This window comes from Equus quagga, chromosome 11 (assembly GCF_021613505.1).
Source record: "Equus quagga isolate Etosha38 chromosome 11, UCLA_HA_Equagga_1.0, whole genome shotgun sequence".
Classification (NCBI taxonomy): Eukaryota; Metazoa; Chordata; class Mammalia; order Perissodactyla; family Equidae; genus Equus; species Equus quagga.
The window spans coordinates 17,954,181-17,975,049 of NC_060277.1; the positions used below are offsets into that span (position 1 = coordinate 17,954,181).

Genomic DNA, 20,869 nt, shown 5'->3' on the forward strand with positions numbered 1-20,869 from the left:
TCTGGGGCCAGCCTGCCTGGATTCAAAGGCTAGTCTTGCCATTTACTAGCAGAGTGGCCCTAGGCAAGTTACTTAACCACTCTGTGCATCCATTCCCACCACTGGGCAATGGAAATATTAATTATATTTTTCTATGGGGTTGTCATACAGATTAAGTTAAGATGCATAAGTAGAGCACTGAGAACAGTATCCAGCACAGAGATAGGCAAACTTTTTCTCTAAAGGAAGGAGCAGATAGTAAACGTTTTCAGCTTTGTGGGTCGCGTGGTCTCTGTCACAGCTACTCAGCTCTGCTGTTGTAGTGTGTAAACAGTCATGGATAATACGTAAATGAGTAACTGGCTGTGTCCCAGTACAACTTCTTTTACAAAACAGGCGGTGGGCCAGATCTGGACTGTGGGCTGTAGTTTGCCAATCCCTGGTACCCTAGAGTGTTTAGCAAACATTGGCCATTTTATCCTTTAAGACTAAGTTAATTTATGCCTGTTTGCTCTATATCTCAAAGATGGCTGAAAATGAACAAGCAGGGTTTTTTTGGTATTGTTTGGGCTTCTAGGAGGAAGGTGCTATACAAACCCTGGGAATTATATTAGATTCATCACTAAGCATTTGTTTATTAGAAGTGTGGTTACACCTGGTGTTGTTATAGAGCATCCCTGACTGTTCCATGCAGCCGATCGTACAGCTTTGACTGAGGAACAGTGTCCTCTGATTTGTTGGGAATGATGTCTCCTTCGATGGGGCAAAATGAGTGGCCTGGGAGGAATGTACACTGTCCTAGTCATATTGTCAGATTAACCCTGATTAGTGGGGTAACAGGTATTACTGCCCAATAACCCTCCCATTCAAGGTGAGGCTGTAGACAAATTTACTGATGATCCTGTGTGCCCTTGCTGACGTCATCCCGGTGAGTGATGTTCTTTAACTCTTCCGATTAGGCCCATCTGCCTGGCAGAACTGGACATATGAGGTGAAAGTATCAACCCAAGACTTTCCTGAAATCACTCATGTTTTCTCTAACGTAAGTGGGACCATGCTTAATGTACCTGAGCTGCAGAGTGCTACGAAATACAAGGTTTCTGTGAGAGCAAGTTCTCCCACGGGGCCAGGCCCTTGGTCAGAGCCCTCGGTGGGTACTACCCTGGTGCCAGGTGAGAAACCGTTCTTGATTTAGGGAGTGATTCTGACTAAAATGTCTTACTTTCTGTGTCCTTTGAAATTCCTCACCTCCAATGTAGTAGAGAAATTAGAATGAGAGTTCGTTGATCTCTTGAGTGTGTGTTTATTATCTGAGATTCGGAAAGCAAATAGAGCACTGTGTGATATTTAATTTAGGTATCTAACCTGCTATTTTAAACTTTCCAAGATATTTTTGAGGAAACAATTTAATTTTCTTCTTCTTCCTGGCTTGCTTCTTTCTCATGGTTTATTAAAACATAATAATAATGAACTCTGAAGGTTGTGGTGAGAGAAGTTGAGGTGCCGTGACTTCCATCCCCTTGCCTGAAAGAAAACAGAAAGATAACTGTACAATTCATACTGCTGTTGTTTCACAGTTGCTTCTGGGTCGTCTGAATGTGGTCAGGGCAACCAATAGGCAAAGCAAAAAAAAAAAAAAATTCTGCCATGACCATGACATCGCTATAGAGGCAACATCACCACACATTTCTCTTCGCATTCGATTTCAAATATTTGCATAAAAAATCAGAAAGTATATTTAACATGATAGATGATTCTATTAAGCAGATACAGTTACTCATATCCTTCCACAGTGTTTTTCAAAATGTTGATATTCTTTTACCTTACAAAGGAAATCTTAGGATATAAGGTATGTACCTAAAAAAGTGTGCTTTCTGTGATTTTTTTTCCATTTCTTCTTTCCAAAACAGCTTCAGAACCACCATTTATCATGGCTGTGAAAGAAGATGGGCTTTGGAGTAAACCATTAAATAGCTTTGGCCCAGGAGAATTCTTGTCCTCTGATATAGGAAATGTGTCAGGTAAACAGCAAGTCCTTTGTACACTTGGATAACAGGTTTCTACTCATAAGACTTCCTAAGCTGGTCAATAAATCAAAAAAAAATTGAGAGTTTTGGTATTTGGTCAATAACGAAAGGAAAAAATATTGATTGAACTATACCATCAGCGATACAATTAAGAAAATGTCTGTTCTCAAGTAGGAAAGCTATTTATTATTTCACAAAATATGAGGTTATTTACTGATTTATGCCCATTTCAGGAAGGCTTTGATATACTTCTCATGTGTCTCAATCTATCAGTGTCTTCTCATAGTAACAGCTTATCTGTTCCACTAAGACAGCTATACATAAGTAATTTATTATGAGTTTTCTATGAGACTGGAGAACAGAACAGCTGCATGAAGTTCTAAATAAAGTGTAAGAAAGAATTTCATGACAACAAGGATTATTAACTAACAAATGGGTAATTTTGCCTAGAAGACGTTAGAATGGAGATAAGTCTTCTTTGTAGGATAGTATAATGGTGATCTTGTCTGAACATGGCATCTTCTGTAAGTATTTAATTATCTGATCTATTTACTTGGCCGTTGAAAATACAGCAGCGCTTCTGACCAACATAGGAGTTGGACTTAGGAAGTAGTGTGGTACTAATGGAAGGAATGATGCGGTGGAGGTACCTTGCATCTGGGTTCTCCCTCTTTTCATCTGTCAGACCTTGGGTAGAATAATCTCACTGAGTCTCTTGTTCACGATGTCAGAAACGGGGATAATTCCTACTTTGAAGCTTTGTTTTAAGAGTTAAGTGAGATATGTAAAAGTGCCTGGAACGTTTGGCAAAGAAGAGATGCTCAGTGAATAGTGGTTCCCCTCTCTAATTCCAGGGGTTAAGATTTTGGGATAGCATTACTGAAATATTCCTGACAGGTTCCTGAAGTTCTAGCGAATATTATGTTTGTATATGCCTTAAAATTATATTGAGGTGCGTGTGTGATTTGTTGACTCGCCGTGACTATGGCATCCATGAGAAAATAACTGCTACCGATTCACTTTGCTTTGAGACATGGATTGGTATAACAACAGCCTCTACTACAGCGACACGAAGGGTGACGTTTACGTGTGGCTACTGAATGGGACGGATATCTCAGAGAATTATCACATACCCAACATTGCAGGAGCAGGGGCCTTAGCTTTTGAGTGGCTGGGTCACTTTCTCTACTGGGCTGGAAAGACGTATGTGGTAAGTTATAGCTTGGCATTCTGGATGTTCTAGAAAAATACCCACCCACTTCGGTGACTTGACTGTCATTTCCATGATTTTTTCATACTTGTGTACCACCTATGCTACTTTTTATTTACTATTTGTCTCTCAACCTACTCACTTTTTTATTGAAATACATTTATGTGTAAAGGAAATTTTATATCACTATTTGATATGCTCATTATATATTTTCAATAATATCTTAAAATAAATATATTAAATTCTTCACCAATGATGAGTCATTGTCCTGGAGGAAGATGACACACTCCAAAGGCATGATTAAAAGAAACTAAGTGAAGGGATTACTTTCAAAGTTGTGGACAGGGCTAAGGAAAATGAGCAAAGGATGGTGAAGCACGCCCTGGGTCAGCAAGGGTGGGAAGATATTCCTACCTCCAGGCATAAAGGAGAAGGAGGAGAAGGACCTGGTCAGGGTTGTAGCTTTAGGGGAGCTGCTGACATGAAACTCCGCCACTGTCAAATGTATAGTCTGGCCTAGAGTGATCTAGGGGAATAAGTACCCCACTCCCTCTTTCCTCCTGGCCTCCAATCTTCCACCAGGGCTTCCATTGGCCGAACCTCACTGGAAGCCAGAGAACAAGGGAGTCCATTTGATGCAATCCATAGAAGTCAGCCCTCTGGGGGCACAAAGTAGGGTGGAAAGTGGACCTGGAGGCCAAATGAAGACGTCCTACGCATCTGTGTACTGGTACACTTTGAAGAGAAAGATGGTTAATGATGAGAACCCTGGTCTGACAGATCAAGAAATATGGTACTGAAATCGTCTTCTAATCAGGAGGGCACTTGTGGTCCATTCATTTATTCATTCAATGATCATTTCTGTGTTACCAATGTGTTTAGAACGCTGAGAACAGACATAGTAGGGAACATAAAGTAAATAGTAGATGCGTCCCAGCTCTTTTAAAAAAGATCAGCTTTATTGAGATATAGTTCACATTCCATTAAATTCACCTTTCTACTGTGTAAAATGCAGTGGTTTTTAGTATGTTCAGTGTTGTGTAACCATCACCACTTGCCCCTGCTCTTTTGATGTGATAAAAATGCATCCATGAAATAGAAGCAGCACACAAAGCAATGCGTTTAGAGGCAAAACAATATGGTATAGTCTGAATTCATAAGTGCCAATGACATGTAGGCAGAATGGAGTCGATGGGATTAATGAGAGAATGCTCCCTAAGATGGGTTAGTTTGAAAATAGTTTTGAAGGAGGAAGTGGAAAAGTGGATATAAAACTGGTTTCAAGTATTTGCTTTGTCTCTTAAAAAACTGTTTAGGAAAAAATTACTTAACTTCTTTGAACCCAGTTCACTTGTGAAAAAATAGGGAATAGAAATCCTTTATAGGCTTAATGTGAGGGTTACAAGAGCTATTATTTTAAGGATTAAAAAAGGAGTACAATGCCTGGCACATAACAGGTGCTCAATAATGGCAGTAACTAATATTAGGGAAATATACTGATAGAGGGGCAAGGAGAGGTGTCCTCAATGACCAGGATGTATACATCTTCTTTGGGAACCCAATCAAATTCACTATTACTCAGCAGTGTTTCTGCTGTCTGGATGTGTGATTAGGAAGAGCAAGTATTTTAACTGAAAATAAGTTTATCTCTCTTCTCTTTAGAGACATGAACAGAGATAAGTTCCATGAGGGCAGGTATCATCACTGTGTGCTATGTTTCCAAGGCTTACCACACTGCCCAGCAGATAGTGCCAATAAATATTTGCGGTTGAACGAATGAATGGGTGAATGCAGCAATTTACTAATTATTGCAATAAACTATTCAGGAATAATAATGTCATTAGAAAATCATTAACTGACTGTATGCTTATGTTTCATAGATACAAAGACAGTCTGTGTTGACAGGACACACAGACATCGTGACTCATGTGAAGCTATTGGTGAATGACATGGTGGTGGATTCAGTTGGTGGATATCTCTATTGGACCACTCTATACTCAGTTGAGAGCACCAGGCTAAATGGGGAAAATCCCCTTGTACTACAGGCACAGCCTTGGTTTTCTGGGAAAAAGGTAATAAAATAAAAGTAATATCTGGGGGCCGGCCCGGTGGCACAGCCGTTAAGTGCACACGTTCTGCTTCGGTGGCCGGGGGTTCGCTGGTTCGAATCCCGGGTGCAGACATGGCACTGCTTGGCAAGCTATGCTGTGGTAGGCGTCCCACATATAAAGTAGAGGAAGATGGGCACGGATGTTAGCTCAGGGCCAGTCTTCCTCAGCAAAAAGAGGGGGATTGGCAGCAGTTAGCTCAGGGCTAATCTTCCTAAAAAAAAAGTAATAATAAAATAAAAGTAATATCTGATCACTTAATAATACTAAATAGTGCTATTGTATAGTTATGATAATACTCTTTCTGCTTATTATGAGTAGTTATGGCAGATTCTGAAAGGAAATACTGTTACAGCAAGATCTTAGTATAAACAGAATTTCTCTAAGTCTTATTTGACTGTCATAATTGATTAAGTTAAAGTATAATATGAAGATTTTAATAGTTTGCTTGAATGGGCCTACACTTAAAAGTATTTTAATTTCTAACTGATTTTATATTCTTCAGGAGTTTTATTGGATGTTTTAGGGTTTCTTTTTGGGTGGGGATTAGGTATTTCATTATTTTCAATCAATTTTGGGTACTGACCGCTCTAAAAACTGTGTGACCCCTAAGCAAATTATTTGGCTTCTCTGTGTCTGTTTCCTTATCTGAAAAATGGGAATATGAACAATTGTTCCACTTCTTAGGGCTGTTGTGAATATTAAAGGAGGTAATTTTTAGGAAGTTCTGAGAATAGTTCTGGGTACATGGTAACTACTCATTTGTTAAGCGCTTATTATTGTAATTCAATCCGAAAAACATACCTGATACAGGAACATTTATGAAACAAATGTTACTTCTTCAGCTTCTAGAAATAATACCAATTTTTCTTGATCCTATTTAGCTACCCTCTAACTATCCACCTAAATTTCTGAATTTTGTTTTTTCTGATCATAATGATAATATATGTCTATTGTAGGAAATTTAGAAATTACAGAAAAGGATGAAGAAGAAAGAAATCATTCATACTATTTCTAACTAGGATATGCCTTAAGCTTTTCATCTTTTTTTTTTCTGTCTTTAGAGATAAGATATACATAATACAGATATACCAGATCATTTGTAAACAAACAAATTATTGACTCACTTGATGGTGAATTCCATAGAATATATGGGTAACAATAATTTTTGCACATAGTGATTATGATGCAGATATTTAAAACAAATAGAAATTTACATACCGTATTCAGAAATTAATCATTCTTGTCAAGTAATGAAAATCCCTTAATTCTGTTTTGGAACCACTTGAGTCTGAATATAAAGAAAGTATATTTTTTATGTCTCAAATACAGATGCTAAGGGAAAGCACTTTCATTTTGATAAAAGCATATTAAAGATAATATTATCTCAAGAGTAACTTCCTCTCCACCCCTGGGGTCTTTGTCAGTAATCTCCCTACTGCCCTGATCTGGTAGTTTGAGATGTTTCCACTCACGAAAGTTCTGGAGTGGCCCTTGGGACTTTTCTGTAAATGAGTGAAGTCATTAGATTTCTCAGCATATTTGGGGGAAATAAACCTTTTCTTAAATTCCCACTCCAAATCCTCTTACAGACTGGCAAGTGCTGTTGCTGCTTGTGAAATCTGTGTTCTGGTGCCAGGGTTTGATGTCTTATCCATCTGCCTGCATTAATGCTAGTGGGTGTTTTGGAGGCAACACATTTTGCACTGAGCAAAGCTCTCCATCTTGCTGTCATTCCTTTATATGTCGCTCACATATTTATCATGAAGTCATAAGATACTTTGCAATCATAAGGCATGATAAACTACAGGCAGCCAATTCTTTATAGAAAGACATGGTATTTGTGTGATGAAAAGAGAGAACGAAGTGAGAGATTCATCTAAAATGAAAAGATATTTTTTGCAACATCTATGGGTCGGGCGTATAGTATATAGTAAGTTTTATCACAGGATTAAACTTCAAGGTTTTAGTTTAGATCAAAGAGATTATTTCCAAAGTATGGGTGTTACTGGACATAGCAATGGTTACCAAAGATTTACGGAACACCCTCTGGCTCTCTTTAAATATGGGCCCAAATAACTGATGCAAAGGAATGGAGTAATGACCTTACACCTGTAATTTACTTGTAGTTTGAATAGTTGTGTTCCGACAAAGGGAGGTGTAGAATCTCCTTTTTTAAGAGATAAAATAGAGTTACTCTGGAATTTAGAAAACTCTAGTGCATCTCATTATAAATAACCAAACATCTCATTATAAATTAACCTGATTTCACTTTCACTGAAAAAATAATTAACACATTTCTTTTAACCTGAAGCAAGGACATATTCAACTCCCAAAAGGCTGGGAATCGCTAGAATAGTTTTTTTACCTTTTGGGAAAGGAGTAGCTTGAGTTTTCTTGAAGACAGAAGGCTGTGTGTATATGGCAATTGAAGGTTCTCGTAGTCATGTGGCCCAAGATTCTTTCTTTGTAGCAGGTCTTGGGTAACCTGTCAGCAGGCACTTTTAGTTCTTGGATACCTTATGGTATTCTCTTGACATGTTTCACTGGCTCATCGCTTTTATACGCTGCGGTATCTTGTAAAGATGTAGTAATCAACTTTAATGCTATATGACACCTCTCAGCCTTTAGGTCTGCTATAGATAGACTCCAATACCCTGTGGGCAGACTCCTGGCAATCTTAGCTTATTTGAAAAATACCTATAAAGCCAAAGAAAGCAAAAAAGACCTCTTGGATTGTAACTTCTATCTCATGCACTCTATTGCATAAGAGGAGCAGTCTTTCCTCAGTCCTCACCTAGACAACTAGACACCAAATTAAGATATGGATTGTAACAAGAAGACAAAAAAAGAGTTGTCATAGGTGGTTTTCAGATGTCAGCTGGAAATAGGACCTCATATGCAAATGGCTCTATCCAATTACAACACAGGGTTTTTATCCATATGGGCCCTATGTTTTTTTTAAATGTATCAGGATGTTTTTGGTTGTAATTAACAGAAAATACAATTCAAAATGGTTTAGACCATTGGTTTTCAAACTTGGTGGCATACTGGAATTATCTGGGGAATTTAAAAACATACTGGGCACTGGGTTCCATCCCTGGAGATCATAATTTAATAGGATGCAACCTGTAAATCAAGATTTTTTTTAAAAAAAAAACTCCACAGCAATGTGGAGCAATGTTTGAGGAAAAGTGATTTAAACAACAATTAAATTCATTGGCTTATGTGGCTGAAGAGTGCAAAGTTATGGCTAGCTTTAAGCAAGGCTTGGCACAGTGCCTCAAAGTTTCTGATTCTGGAGAACCTGCAATGTGGTTGATAATTTATATTTGTAACAAATTCCCAGGTGATGCTGATGCTCCTGGTCTGAGAATCATACTTTGAAAACCACTGGAGCCAAGTGTATAAAAGTGAATAACAGATAGTTCCTGCCTTATGGGCATTTTTAGGAAACCAGTGCTTATATTCAAATTATTTAGGCATATTCACATAATTTTTATATTCAGTGAAAGGCAAAAATCACTGAGTTTATTATTCCAAAGAGAATGTTAAAAAGAAATCTATAGGTTATTCACTAAGGTATCTTTCAAGCATGTATGATCCATTTTCTTACCTTATTTTCTATTTAGGTAATTGCTCTAACTTTAGACCTCAGTGATGGGCTCTTGTATTGGTTGGTTCAAGACAGTCAGTGCATTCACCTGTACACAGCTGTTCTTCGGGAGCAGAGGTAAGTAACGTCCCTCAAAGGCAATTGATTGAGAATAAGAGAATGACTTGCCCCTTGGTTATAAATGATAATGCATGAGAAGTCATTCTTTCAATGAACATTTACTAATTATCCACTGTGTTGCAGGCATTGTGCTCGTGGGGAAAGATAGATTTGTAAAAAACAAGTTACAGAAGACTATGGTAAATACTGTGATGGGTATAGAGAGCGCAGTGGACATGCTGAGGAGGATGCTCCTCAAGAGCCCAGGAAATGGATGGTTTTTCTGCTTCTTAACAAAGTCGAGTGTACATTATGGAGTTAAGACAGAAACCAGCCTATATGTCACACCTGAAAACTGAAGAGGAAGGGACCATATGATTTTTCTTCTTGATCTACGTCCTCAAACTAAGCCCCCTGACCTTCTCTTGTTGGCATCTCCACATGTTCCATATTAGCATTGTCAGAGATTTTTTTCTAGTATTTTTTCCGATACTTCTTCTCACACTTTTGCTTTTTAAAATTAGGCATAATATATGTAATATGAAATGCTTAGATCTTCAGTGTTCCATTATAACACTTTTGATGAATGCTTTTAAGACAGATATATCCATCATCACAGAAATTTCCCTGTACCCCTTCCAAATCAATTCCCTCTGCCCCCGAAATATGTGCTTTTCGTGTCTGGCTCCTTTTTCTTGGCATAATATCTTTTGAGATTCAATCATGTTCTTATGTGTATTAGTTTTACCCTTTTATTGCTGAGTAGTATTCCATTGCATGAATATGCCATAGTTTGCTTATCCATTCTCCTCTTGATGGATTGCTTCCCGAATTTGGTTGCTATGAATAAATTGTATAAATATTTGTATACAAGGCTTTTTGTAAACATATTCTTGGATAAATACCTAGGCATGGAATTACTGGGTGGCAGGGGAGATATATGTTTAACTTAAGTAATTTCATGTTTTTCATATATTTTACTTTTACCTGTGCTAAAAATCCATTTTTGTTATTATTTTTAGTGTAAATAGGCAATAGTTTTTAACTTTACAGCAGTGATTACATATCTCAAATTAAAATATAGGACATAAAATCGTTCAAGAATAATATTTACAGGGAGAATTTAGAAATCATTTTATCTCATTGATGAGGAAACTGAGACCAGAGATGTGCATAAATTTGCCTGATGTCACATAGTTAATTAGAGAGATGGTCAGGAAAAGGTTAAAATAAAACAGAAGGTCATGCTCTAGGGCAGAGATTTCTAATATTGGGTTCTTGGACGCCCAGGGAGTTCATAGAGGGCTTCAGGATGTGTTTGAGTGCTCTGAAATAGAAGATCCATGCTCTTCATCAGGCATTCAAGAGTCTAATCTTACAAAGGCCAGGAACCCCTGGTCTGTGAAGACAATGCCAAGATTACTTTTAGACTTAAAAATGCTTTTTTGTTGGTTCACGGAAAAACTCTTAATCAGAGAAACTATGAAACAGTATACACATTTGTATATAAACATACAATGCATATAAATACATACACAACAAATTTGAGTAATCAGTTATTTTATATCAACTATGGCAAGCAGCTCTGGCTAGTTTTCCACCTATGAACCGTAGAAAATGAATCGTTCCTTTGCCTAGAAATACATGTATTGGCAATCTGATTGCCAAAAGAATTTGTCTATGAGATAAAGACAATGTTCAAAATGAGTGTCCTGAAGGATCACGGTCCGTTCTCAGTGTCTGTACATCCCAGAGGGCTGGCTTGCTGGAGTTCTCTGAGGTCCCAGATCCTTAATTGTCCAGAGGATCAGTATCATTGGATTGAGTAGGTGGAGGAAGGACATTTCTCCTTTAAAAGTACATTTCCTCATCTCAAGGTTAATAATGTGTCCTTGTATGCAGTGCAGCAGCTCTTGGCAAGGTTACACGAAGGACAGGCACTTTTTGGCTCCTAGTAAGTCTTGCCTGTTTATCACATCAGCAAAAAAAAAAAAAAAAAAAAAAAAAAATCTGTGCATAGAGTCAGGGATTCCAGAGCCATCTTGCAAGCAGAAAATTTTTCCTAATATGTAATCAAAATTCGTTCTCCTACGTTTTAAATTTCTTGCCTTTGGTCTAGATCAGCACTGTTCAATACAAATACAATGTGAGCCACGTATGTAGAGGCTTTCTCTGACCAGACTGCATTAGGTCTCCTTGTTAAGGAACCCACTATACCTTTCCTTTTTTTATTTTTTGCTGAGGAAGATTTGCCCTGAGCTAACATCCATGCCAATCTTCCTCTATTTTTTAGTACGTGGGCTTCCAGTACAGGGTGGCTGCTAACAGAGTAGGGTAGGTCTGAGTCCAGGAACTGAACCCCAGCTGCCAAAGTGGAGCATGCCGAACTTAACCACCAGGTCACTGGGGCTGGTCCTCAACCTTTCTTTTTACGTGCCATTCACAGTGTAGTTATTTGCTCATTACCTGCCTTTTCTGTTAGGCTGTGTATTGTATGAGGGCAGAGATTGTATTTGTCTTATTTACCACTATATTCCTAGTGGCTAACACAGAACTAGGCACATAACATTATTTGAGTGAATGAATGAATAAATGAATGAATCCTCAGTAGAGTAACCTCAGCTGACCTCCATATATATCTCATGTTTCATGGAAGGGTTTACGTTTTTATGATTTTTTTTGCTGAGCTTTGCTTTAAATCCAGCTGTACCTGTTGCTGAGGACTGAAGGGTCTGAAGTACTCACTTCCTGAAAATGAGGAGGTTGTGCTGAACCCCAGAAGTCAAGATTTTCGGGGCAGCCCAGGAGATTTTCACAGGAGAGGAGTCTTCAGCTGGAAATGAGAGGCAATCTAGGCTAGTGGTAACTAAGAGATATCTAGTCTCACTCTGCAGGGAAATCTTCTGTCCTCGGAATTCTGAAACCAACAATCAGCCCTGTGAGCAAGACTGCCGTGAGCACACTCACAGGCCGTAGGCTGCGGCAGGTCTGTGGTTGGTCCAGAGGGCCAGCCTTCTCAGGCCAAGTGCCTCCTGCGTGCTTCTTTCCACCTGGAATTTGGTTTTATATCTCTCACAAGGTTACTGGAAACTTCTAATGAGAAGTGGGAACAACAAAGTGTATAATTAGACAAGTGGGTGAAAGTCCAAAAGACAAACCAGATGCTGTTTACACAATTGAATAGGTATGAATAAATAGTGTTTTACTAGAAAAAGGGCTATGGGAATAGTACTAGCGAACATACTTCTTTATCACGTTGACAACTCCCAGCTATGGTCCTCTGAGACAGTTTCAGTTTTTGCAAGGAGGTATTGTAAAATTCTGAAGGCTTGTATTTATTTTGACTTTAAATGTCATTCTTTATACTCTTCTAAAGAGGGGGATGTCAACGCTTTAAAAAGATTTAGAGACATCATTAAAAAAAAAGTCAAACCACCACTCCAAAATTCTGAGAATCACTGAGATAGTTTTTATTGAGTACTAGGCAACTGGAGTAATTTTAGAAACAACCAAAAAGATTTTTAAAGTAAAAATCATTGTAAAATTCCCCATCATTGAGGAAAAACTCTAAAAGCAATTTAAACAATAGTCTGTTTACTTGAATTCCCTGGTTTGAAAAGGACCGTTTTGACTAAGCTGTAGAAGTTGCTAAGTACCATTGAAGCAGCAGATGGTTGCGAATAGTGTAAAATGAAGGACCAAACAGACTGAAATAATGGATGGTAAGTAAATAAGAAGACTGGCCAAGAATAGGAGGGAGGCAAAAATCACAGGTGTTTATTAAAATCTGTGTAACACTCTTGCCATTGCAATATCACATTAATAAGAAAAGCCCTAGAAAATTTGCTTTAGGTGTACTTTAGGAAAAATGTAAAAAATCCACTTGAAATGGAACTAAGAATAATGACAATTATTGTTGCAAAGTGTTTCTTCTTTGTTTTCATGTCCGCAAACACATCCACTCACAAACACACGTTCTATTCCGTGCCTCAATGTACCAGTCTTCCTCCACTCCAGACACAAGCACTAATTGGTGTCATGTTTTAACAGTGTTGGGAATCCCATCATCACAGAATTTGCAGCCTGGAGTACTTCCGAAATTTCCCAGAATGCACTGATGTACTACAGTGGCCGACTCTTCTGGATCAATGGCTTTAGGATCATCACAGCTCAGGAAATAGGTCAGAGAACTAGTGTCTCTGTTTTGGAACCAGCCAAATTTAATCAGTTCACAATTATTCAGACATCCCTCAAGCCTCTGCCAGGTACAAGATTTTATTCCTGCTTATCCTCTCTCCTCTGTACTTTCTATTAAATAAATGTTCAGGTTGGGATTTTTTCTTAAGAATTATGTTTTAAGAGGAATAAGGCTTTAGCAGTTTCTGTTGGTTTGCTTGCAGTCAGTTTACTCTTAACCCAAATTTATAGCCTGAAACACTCAGAAAAAGATGATTTTCAGGATCTATTAGAGGAAAGGAAAATTTTGTTTTCATACTAATTATTAGAATTTCTATTGATTTTCCATGTTTCCTATGATGATTGATAATCCTAAATTCTTTCTCTCTCTTTTCTTTCTTTTATTCCATAGGGAACTTTTCCTTTACCCCTAGGGTTATCCCAGATTCTGTTCAAGAGTCTTCCTTTAGGATTGAAGGAAATGCTTCAAGTTTCCAAATCCTGTGGAACGCTCCCCCCGCAGTGGATTGGGGAGTAATTTTCTACAGTGTGGAATTTAGTGCTCCTTCTAAGGTATGGCGTTGGTTCTAGTAACTTCTTCTCAAACAGACTGTACCACCGCATCATTCCTGCCCACACTGATTTCTACTTTCTTCACTTAGCCAAGCCCATGTCCCTTGTTATTCTTGTAGTGTTTGGTTATTAAGATTATTCCTGAGAATCTTTGTTTACAGCCAGAATCTGTGGTTAATGTTAACAACTGAAATGTTAGATCCACTTTAGCTGGTCTAAGTGGAATAACATGGAACTTACCAATATTAGCACTTTTAAAATGGCAAGGTTTGACTTTACGTGAACCCAAGTTTGGAGATTTTAGTTAATTAGGAATAAAAGATTGTATGATTCTCTCCCTAAGAAAATAATGTTTTGTGCTTATATTTTAGTTCCTGGCTAGTGAACAGCAGCCTTTGCCTGTATTCACTGTGGAAGGGCTGGAGCCCTATGCCTTATTTAATCTTTCTGTCACTCCTTATACCTACTGGGGAAAGGGCCCCAAAACATCTCTATCACTTCAAGCACCTGAAACAGGTACAGGGGTTGAAATCTCTAAAAAAATTACAAGACAGAATCTTGCTTTCCGTGATCTAAATGGATAATTAATAATTTTAAAAAGTAAGTTTCAGTTTTATAGATGTTTTTAGATTCAATACCCTCTCAATGACTTTTTGGAAATTAGAATGACACAATTAAAATAAATCTGCGTAATTTATTCCAAAAGGATATTTCAAAGATTTCTTAAAGACTGTTTCACTTGATTGTAATGGCAGATAAGAGGCAGAATCCCTGTTTCAGGGAATTTGTGAAATGCTCCATCAGGGAAAATGGGCATTTAAGAGCAGAGAGAGTTTTGTGAAAGGCAGGCTTCTCTGGAAATGTTCTCACAGATGGTGACTTAGAATCTTCTGTAGGTGAATAACTGATGTCTAAATTCAATGTATTTCTTTGGAATATATTTTTTAAAGGATACTAACCATATCTTTACATGTGTATGTTACTTTAAAGTGTATAAAGCACATTTATATGTATCACTTCTTTATTAAACATTTATTACACACCTAGCATTGTGTCAGAAACATCATTTCATTTGATCCTCACACAGCTCTGAGATAGGCAGGACAGGTGTCATTATCTCAATTATGCAAATGAGAAATCAGAAGCCCAGTGGTTGCCCAACATAAAATAACTGGTAAGTGGCAGGGCTGGGGCTTCATCTGGACTTTTCACTATAGTTTTACCAAATCTCCATTCAGTCATTTTTGCAAGGGTTGGCAAATGAGAGTATCATACTGCTTTAATTTATATAAACTTCCTAGCACAGGACCTGGCAGGCGGTAAGAGCTCAATAAACATAGACATCCATTCACCATTGCATTTTTTTTACTGTTAAGATTCTTTCATCAATATTTATCCATAAGTCTCATAACAGGAACATAGTGGAGCCTGGGAAGGTTCTGGAGCAGTTAGCATTTGGATCCAGGTATGCTCTCTTTGAGATTGTCTTGGGATGTCAGCTTTGGTTGGATTCTTCTGTGGAAATGGACTTGACTGCATCCATCAGGGGATGAGCTGGGAATTAGGCTCACCAGCACTCTGCTGGATGTTGAGGGCAATAAGGAAGAATGATAAGATTTGCCCCTTGCCTTAAGGAAATTTACAACATAGTCAGGAAATTATTCAAACTGACAAATATTTATTAAGCACTTACTGTGTGCCAGTCCTATACTAGATCTGGGGGGATTTAACAAGGAATAAGAAAAAGTGCTTTCTCTGATGGAGCTCATAAAACAGTAGAGAGATAAATGCATATGCTGCTAATGATAATAGAAATAAGACAGTGAGAACTGAGTAGCAATGACATACAGTGAATAGACAAGACTATGAAATCTTCACCTGTATCAAGCTGCTCAGCATTCTTAGGAGAAGGTGATGCAAGAGACTAGTATGGCCAGGGAAGGCCTTTGGGGAGTGGAAACTTTAACTGGGCTTTGAGAGATAAGGCAAGAAGAGGCACCCTATGTGAGTACGTGTAAGAAGGCCTGGAGATTGGATAACTTCGATAATGATGTGAGTGTTGAACATTAAGAAGCAATGTGATTGGAGTGTGGGAGTGGGAACAGACCGTGTGGAGGAATCCTAAGAAAGATGAGGGACATCTTGGATGGAATGACTTGGAAATCAGGCAGAGGAATTTCTTTTGATTAAGAAAGAGAGAAGTTAATTAAAGAACTAAGAGGGACTAAATTGCTTGATTTGGCTCTAGAATAAATGGCAACTCCCAAACTGTACTCTTGGGGGTGCTTCTTCCCTCCTTGGGGGAGTTCAAAGTGAGAGGAGCTGCATCCCTGATATACTCTATTTTACACGCTGAACTGGCTAGAGGCTGGGCAGAGTTATTGCCTTCCTTCCTGGTGACTCAGTCAGGAGGAGAGTAAATACTGTATTTTACAAGGAGAACCAGCCACCTTCCACCTATACAGGGCACAGACAAGAAAGACGTGCCTAGGTGAGGGTAAGAGGGATTTGGGCTGGAGAAAAGGAAGATGTGCTCAAATGTCAGGATAGGTTCCTGAAGAAATCTATGGAATATTCTCTCCTGAAGATCTTTAAGAATATGATAGACATACCTCAACTGACTGGAATCTTTATGACTAAGTTGCTCCAGACCCCCATCATGAGTGGTAAAAGTCAACCTTTTGTTCTTTTCTGCCCTATCTGTGTCTCTGCTTTTCAGTTCCATCAGCACCAGAGAATCCCAGAATATTTATATTGCCAAGTGGAAAATACCATGACAAGAATGAAGTTGTGGTAGAATTTAGGTGGAATAAGCCTAAGCATGAAAATGGTGCGTTAACAGGATTTGAAATTTTCTATCAAATATCCAACCAAAGTGATGAAAACAAAACATTTGAAGACTGGATTTCTGTCAATGTCACTCCTTCAGTGATGTCTTTTCAACTTGAGGCCATGAGTCCTGGGTACACTGTTGCCTTCCAGGTACGAGAGTGAAAACGAGGATACGGGTGTCTTTTTTTTTTTTTTTTGAGGAAGATTAGCCCTGAGCTAACTGCTGCCATTCCACCTCTTTTTGCTGAGAAAGACTGGCCCTGAGCTAACATTCATGCCCATCTTCCTCTACTTTCTATGTGGGACGCCTACCACAGCATGGCTTGCCAAGCGGTGCCATGTCTGCACCTGGGATCCGAACTGGCGAACCCCAGACCGCCAAAGAGGAATGCCCGCACTTAACCACTGTGCCACCGGGCCGACCCATAGAAGGGTCTTAATAGTGCAAATAGAAGGTTGATTAAAGAAGTTGGTTAAGAATTCTGCCACTCTGTCAATAGTTTGAGGTACAGTGTGATCTTAGAGGTTAAGTGGGCAGCAAAGGTATAGAGCGGAGAGGGGACAACTCGGGTAAAGGACACCTTGACAACTTTCTTAGTTTCAGATTCAGAACAAATTATTATTTTTTGACTCGATCACTATAGGCCATGTACCATGGTAGGTTCTTTTATAGTCTTTATTTGATCTCATTTGATCCTCACACTGTCTATGAAGGAAAAGCCATGTCCCTGGGTGTATCAGTGAATTACTCAAGCTGCATGGCTAGGAAGTAGTGTGTTGTAGTCCAGCTTCTGGAGTCCTTTCTATCGTATCACATCACTGCTGTGAATCATCTAAATGCCCCGACTCAGAGCTACCAATGGAAGTAAAAACTGAGGGGCTGGGTAGCTGACATCGAACAGTTATCACCTAGCTTCTGATAGAGGAGAAAGTCAGAGAGAATAGGAATCAAGAAAAAAAAACTACTCCCACCTCATTTTGGCATTTTAAATTTAATATGAAATAGCTTTCCTTTTACGATAGACGGCTCGATAATTTTCATATCCTCATTAAATACCAGGTTGGTGACAATGTTGTACATATTTAGAGTTATTTTCCATTTCTTTTGAGGGAACACAATATTTTGGAGAGTGGTTTTAGAGGTCTGAGTTTCCTAGGATCTGTTTTCTTTTTGTTAAATTCTAATTTAATAATTATTTTAATAATATATTAGGTCTACATATACTAATCAAAATAGTTGTACATCAAAGTTAAAGATGATACACATTCCTATTTGTTAAGAATTATGTGAGTTCCAGTTAAATCCATGTTCTGGTTAAGTGTATCTGTCTATATGTATATATAGTTTCAAATCCCAGCTGCCACAGAACTGTGCAAAATGATATGCATGGATGTGCATGAGTTTTACTTAACATGGTCCTGTGCAAAAGAGAAGACTGCTTGATATATATATATGTAATATATATATACACACACACACACCATGCACAGATAGTAATATATAGAATATAGTCAAATGTATTTACTACTAGAAGTACAATAGAAGTAATCCAATATTTTGTTGATTGAAAGAGCACTTAAGAATCTATCTTTCAAGACCATCATTATGGGTGTCAATTTTCTTTATAGATCATTGTACGTATACAAGGGTTGGAAATGGAAATGATTTATTACATAATAAAAGACATAATAAAAATTGTTTTTTAAAAAAACTTTGTCGGGGCCGGCTCCGTGGCGGAGTGATTAAGTTTGCGCGCTCCGCTGCGGTGGCCCAGGGTTGGGATCCTGGGCACGGACATGGCACTGCTCGTCAGGCCACGTTGAGGCAGCGTCCCACATCCTACAACTGGAAGGAGTGCAACTAAGATATACAGCTATGTACGGGGGGGTTTGGGGAGATAAAGCAGAAAAAAAAAAAAGATTGGCAACAGTTGTTAGCCCAGGTGCCAATCTTTAAAAAAAAAAAACAAAACTTTGTTGTTAGGATGCAGCATGGCACAGTGAGAAGAAAAGTATACAGACCTCAGAAGACTTGGTTCGTATGTCAGTTTCTACATGTGTCTTGTAGATAAATTACTTACCTTAATTATCATCCTTGTCCAGTTTCTACTTTTAGTAGTTGTGAGGATCAAAAGAGCCAGTGCATGTAAAAGTGGTTTGAAACGTACAATTCATTTTCAAATATAAGGTTTAATCATTATTTTCTTTTCAGAAATCTTTTAAAAAAGCATGTAAATTTATGTGAAGCGTCTAGTTGTTGAACTCATGATTAAGTGAAAGTTTACCATAATTTGTATAGTTTTATTTCTGTTAATTATTGTATATAACTTAATTTTGGAAATAGCTGAAGAATTTTTTTAGAAATTAAAATTTTTTGCCATAGAGAAGTGTGCCATTTCTTTGTCTTTTCTAGACAGGAAGACTCACCAACATGAGTATGGGGCAATATTTTTCCTCTTAGTGATTTATTGCTATATACTTAGATGTAAATAACTATTTGAAACTATTAGTGGTATGTCTCAAGAGTGTGAAATGAAATAATAGTTTGTCTCAGAACTTAATTATTGCCACTGAGGACATTGTTGAATGCAACTTTTTGGTATTCTCTTCTTTCTTTAGGTTCGGGTCTTCACATCTAAAGGACCAGGACCATTTTCTGACATAGTAAAGTCCAAAACATCAGGTATCTGTTATCTAAAATCTGTACAAAGAACAATTAGTGTTTTAAAGTCATTTTTGATCCTTCATATTGTCAGGCATATGAATGCTGTCTCTGAGCTGAAGTTAAAGTCAAATAAAACAATTAATTTTTATCATCACCAAACATGCTTAAACAAAGCTAGGCTTAGAAAGCCTCAGCAGTTTTGATTGAGGCCGGTGTATCAGATGAACCCAAAGGAGACTCGTGGATTTCAAAAAGGCCTGATATTGAATCAAACGATTTTGGTAAACTAAAGTTATTTTTCTCATACATATTATCTACTTATTTTTTGTTTTCAGAAATCAACCCATTTCCATACCTTATAATTCTTTTTGGAAACAAGATAGTTTTGTCAGATATGGATCAAAATCAAGATGTGTGGAAGTTTTCGGCAGAAAGAGACATCAGTGCCATGGGCTACACAGCTGATGATGCGATGGGGTATTATGCTCAAGGAGACTCGCTCTTCCTTCTAAACATGCACAATCTGTCCACCTCTGAGGTATTTCACTATGTAATTCTTTTGGAAGAAAGGAAGTAAAGTATTTGCATGTTATACCACCCTGTAATTAAAATGACTGGCCAGTGGTTGAGCCATTAAGATTAGAATGGTTGAAAAGGGTAGATGTGTGATTATTTAGTCACAAATGAATACAAATTAGATTTTGGGCAAATGTCATTCAGGATTAATTTAACAGTTCTTAGGTTTAGGGCATTGTGTTAGTTCCTGGAATATAGATTAAAAAAATCGCAGTCCTTGAACAAACTCAGCCCAGTATGAGTCTAACACTAGGGGGACAGTATTGCATAGTGATTAAGAGGGTGAGCTTTGGAATCTGTCAATCTAGAACTTAATTCTGGCTCCACTGCTTACTATATTTGTGCCCATTGGCAAGTTATTTAACCTCTATGATTACATAGTACTTTATTGTAGGATTCTTGTGAAGATTCAATGAGATAATCCACATAGGGCACTTAGCACAATGCCTGGCATATGGTAGGCATTCACTGAATGTTAGCTAGTAGAGAAGACAGACAGAAGAGAGGATAAATGCTATCTATGCTGAGGGCAGGATGTGGTGGGACACAGAGAATGGATGCTCAATCGGGTTGAGTGGTGGCGGTGGGGGTAGGGAAAAACATCTTGGGTACAAAGAAGAGGAGCCAGGTGAAGGTGGGGGAAAGTTGAGGGAGTAGGAGGTGCAGAGGCAGACAAACAAGAGAGCCAAAGTGTGTTCAGGGAGCTATAAATAGAGGGAGCTTGGAAGGGAGATGCAAGTGAGGGTGGAGGAAAGGCAGGTGGCAAAACTGGAGAGGTAGGCAGGAGCCTGAATATAATGGGCCTCCTTCACTGTGTGAAGCAGTCGAAGGAGTTGAATGTCAGTCTTGAAGCCAACATCAAGCCATTAAAGAAATTTAATGGGTCATTAACACTACCAAGTTGTGTTTTAGAAAGACCTGTCTATTAGCAGTGTGAATGATGACTTAGAGAAGGTTAAGTCTGAAACAATTAAAAGACTATCACAGAAATCCAGACAGGAAATGTTG

The 20,869-nt window shown here is 38.2% G+C and overlaps 1 protein-coding gene across 1 annotated transcript in view; it reads left to right on the forward strand.

Moving 5' to 3' along the window:
- ROS1 (ROS proto-oncogene 1, receptor tyrosine kinase) overlaps positions 1-20,869 on the forward strand; it is a 103,824-nt gene that overhangs the window by 31,732 nt on the left and 51,223 nt on the right. Inside the window, exons 14-24 of the mRNA XM_046674219.1 lie at positions 939-1,151; positions 1,890-2,000; positions 3,038-3,216; positions 5,097-5,288; positions 8,957-9,057; positions 13,090-13,304; positions 13,628-13,788; positions 14,160-14,304; positions 16,508-16,770; positions 19,240-19,303; positions 19,621-19,823. Coding sequence (XP_046530175.1) covers positions 939-1,151; positions 1,890-2,000; positions 3,038-3,216; positions 5,097-5,288; positions 8,957-9,057; positions 13,090-13,304; positions 13,628-13,788; positions 14,160-14,304; positions 16,508-16,770; positions 19,240-19,303; positions 19,621-19,823 — 1,847 coding nt within the window. The remainder of the gene's footprint in view (positions 1-938; positions 1,152-1,889; positions 2,001-3,037; positions 3,217-5,096; positions 5,289-8,956; positions 9,058-13,089; positions 13,305-13,627; positions 13,789-14,159; positions 14,305-16,507; positions 16,771-19,239; positions 19,304-19,620; positions 19,824-20,869) is intronic.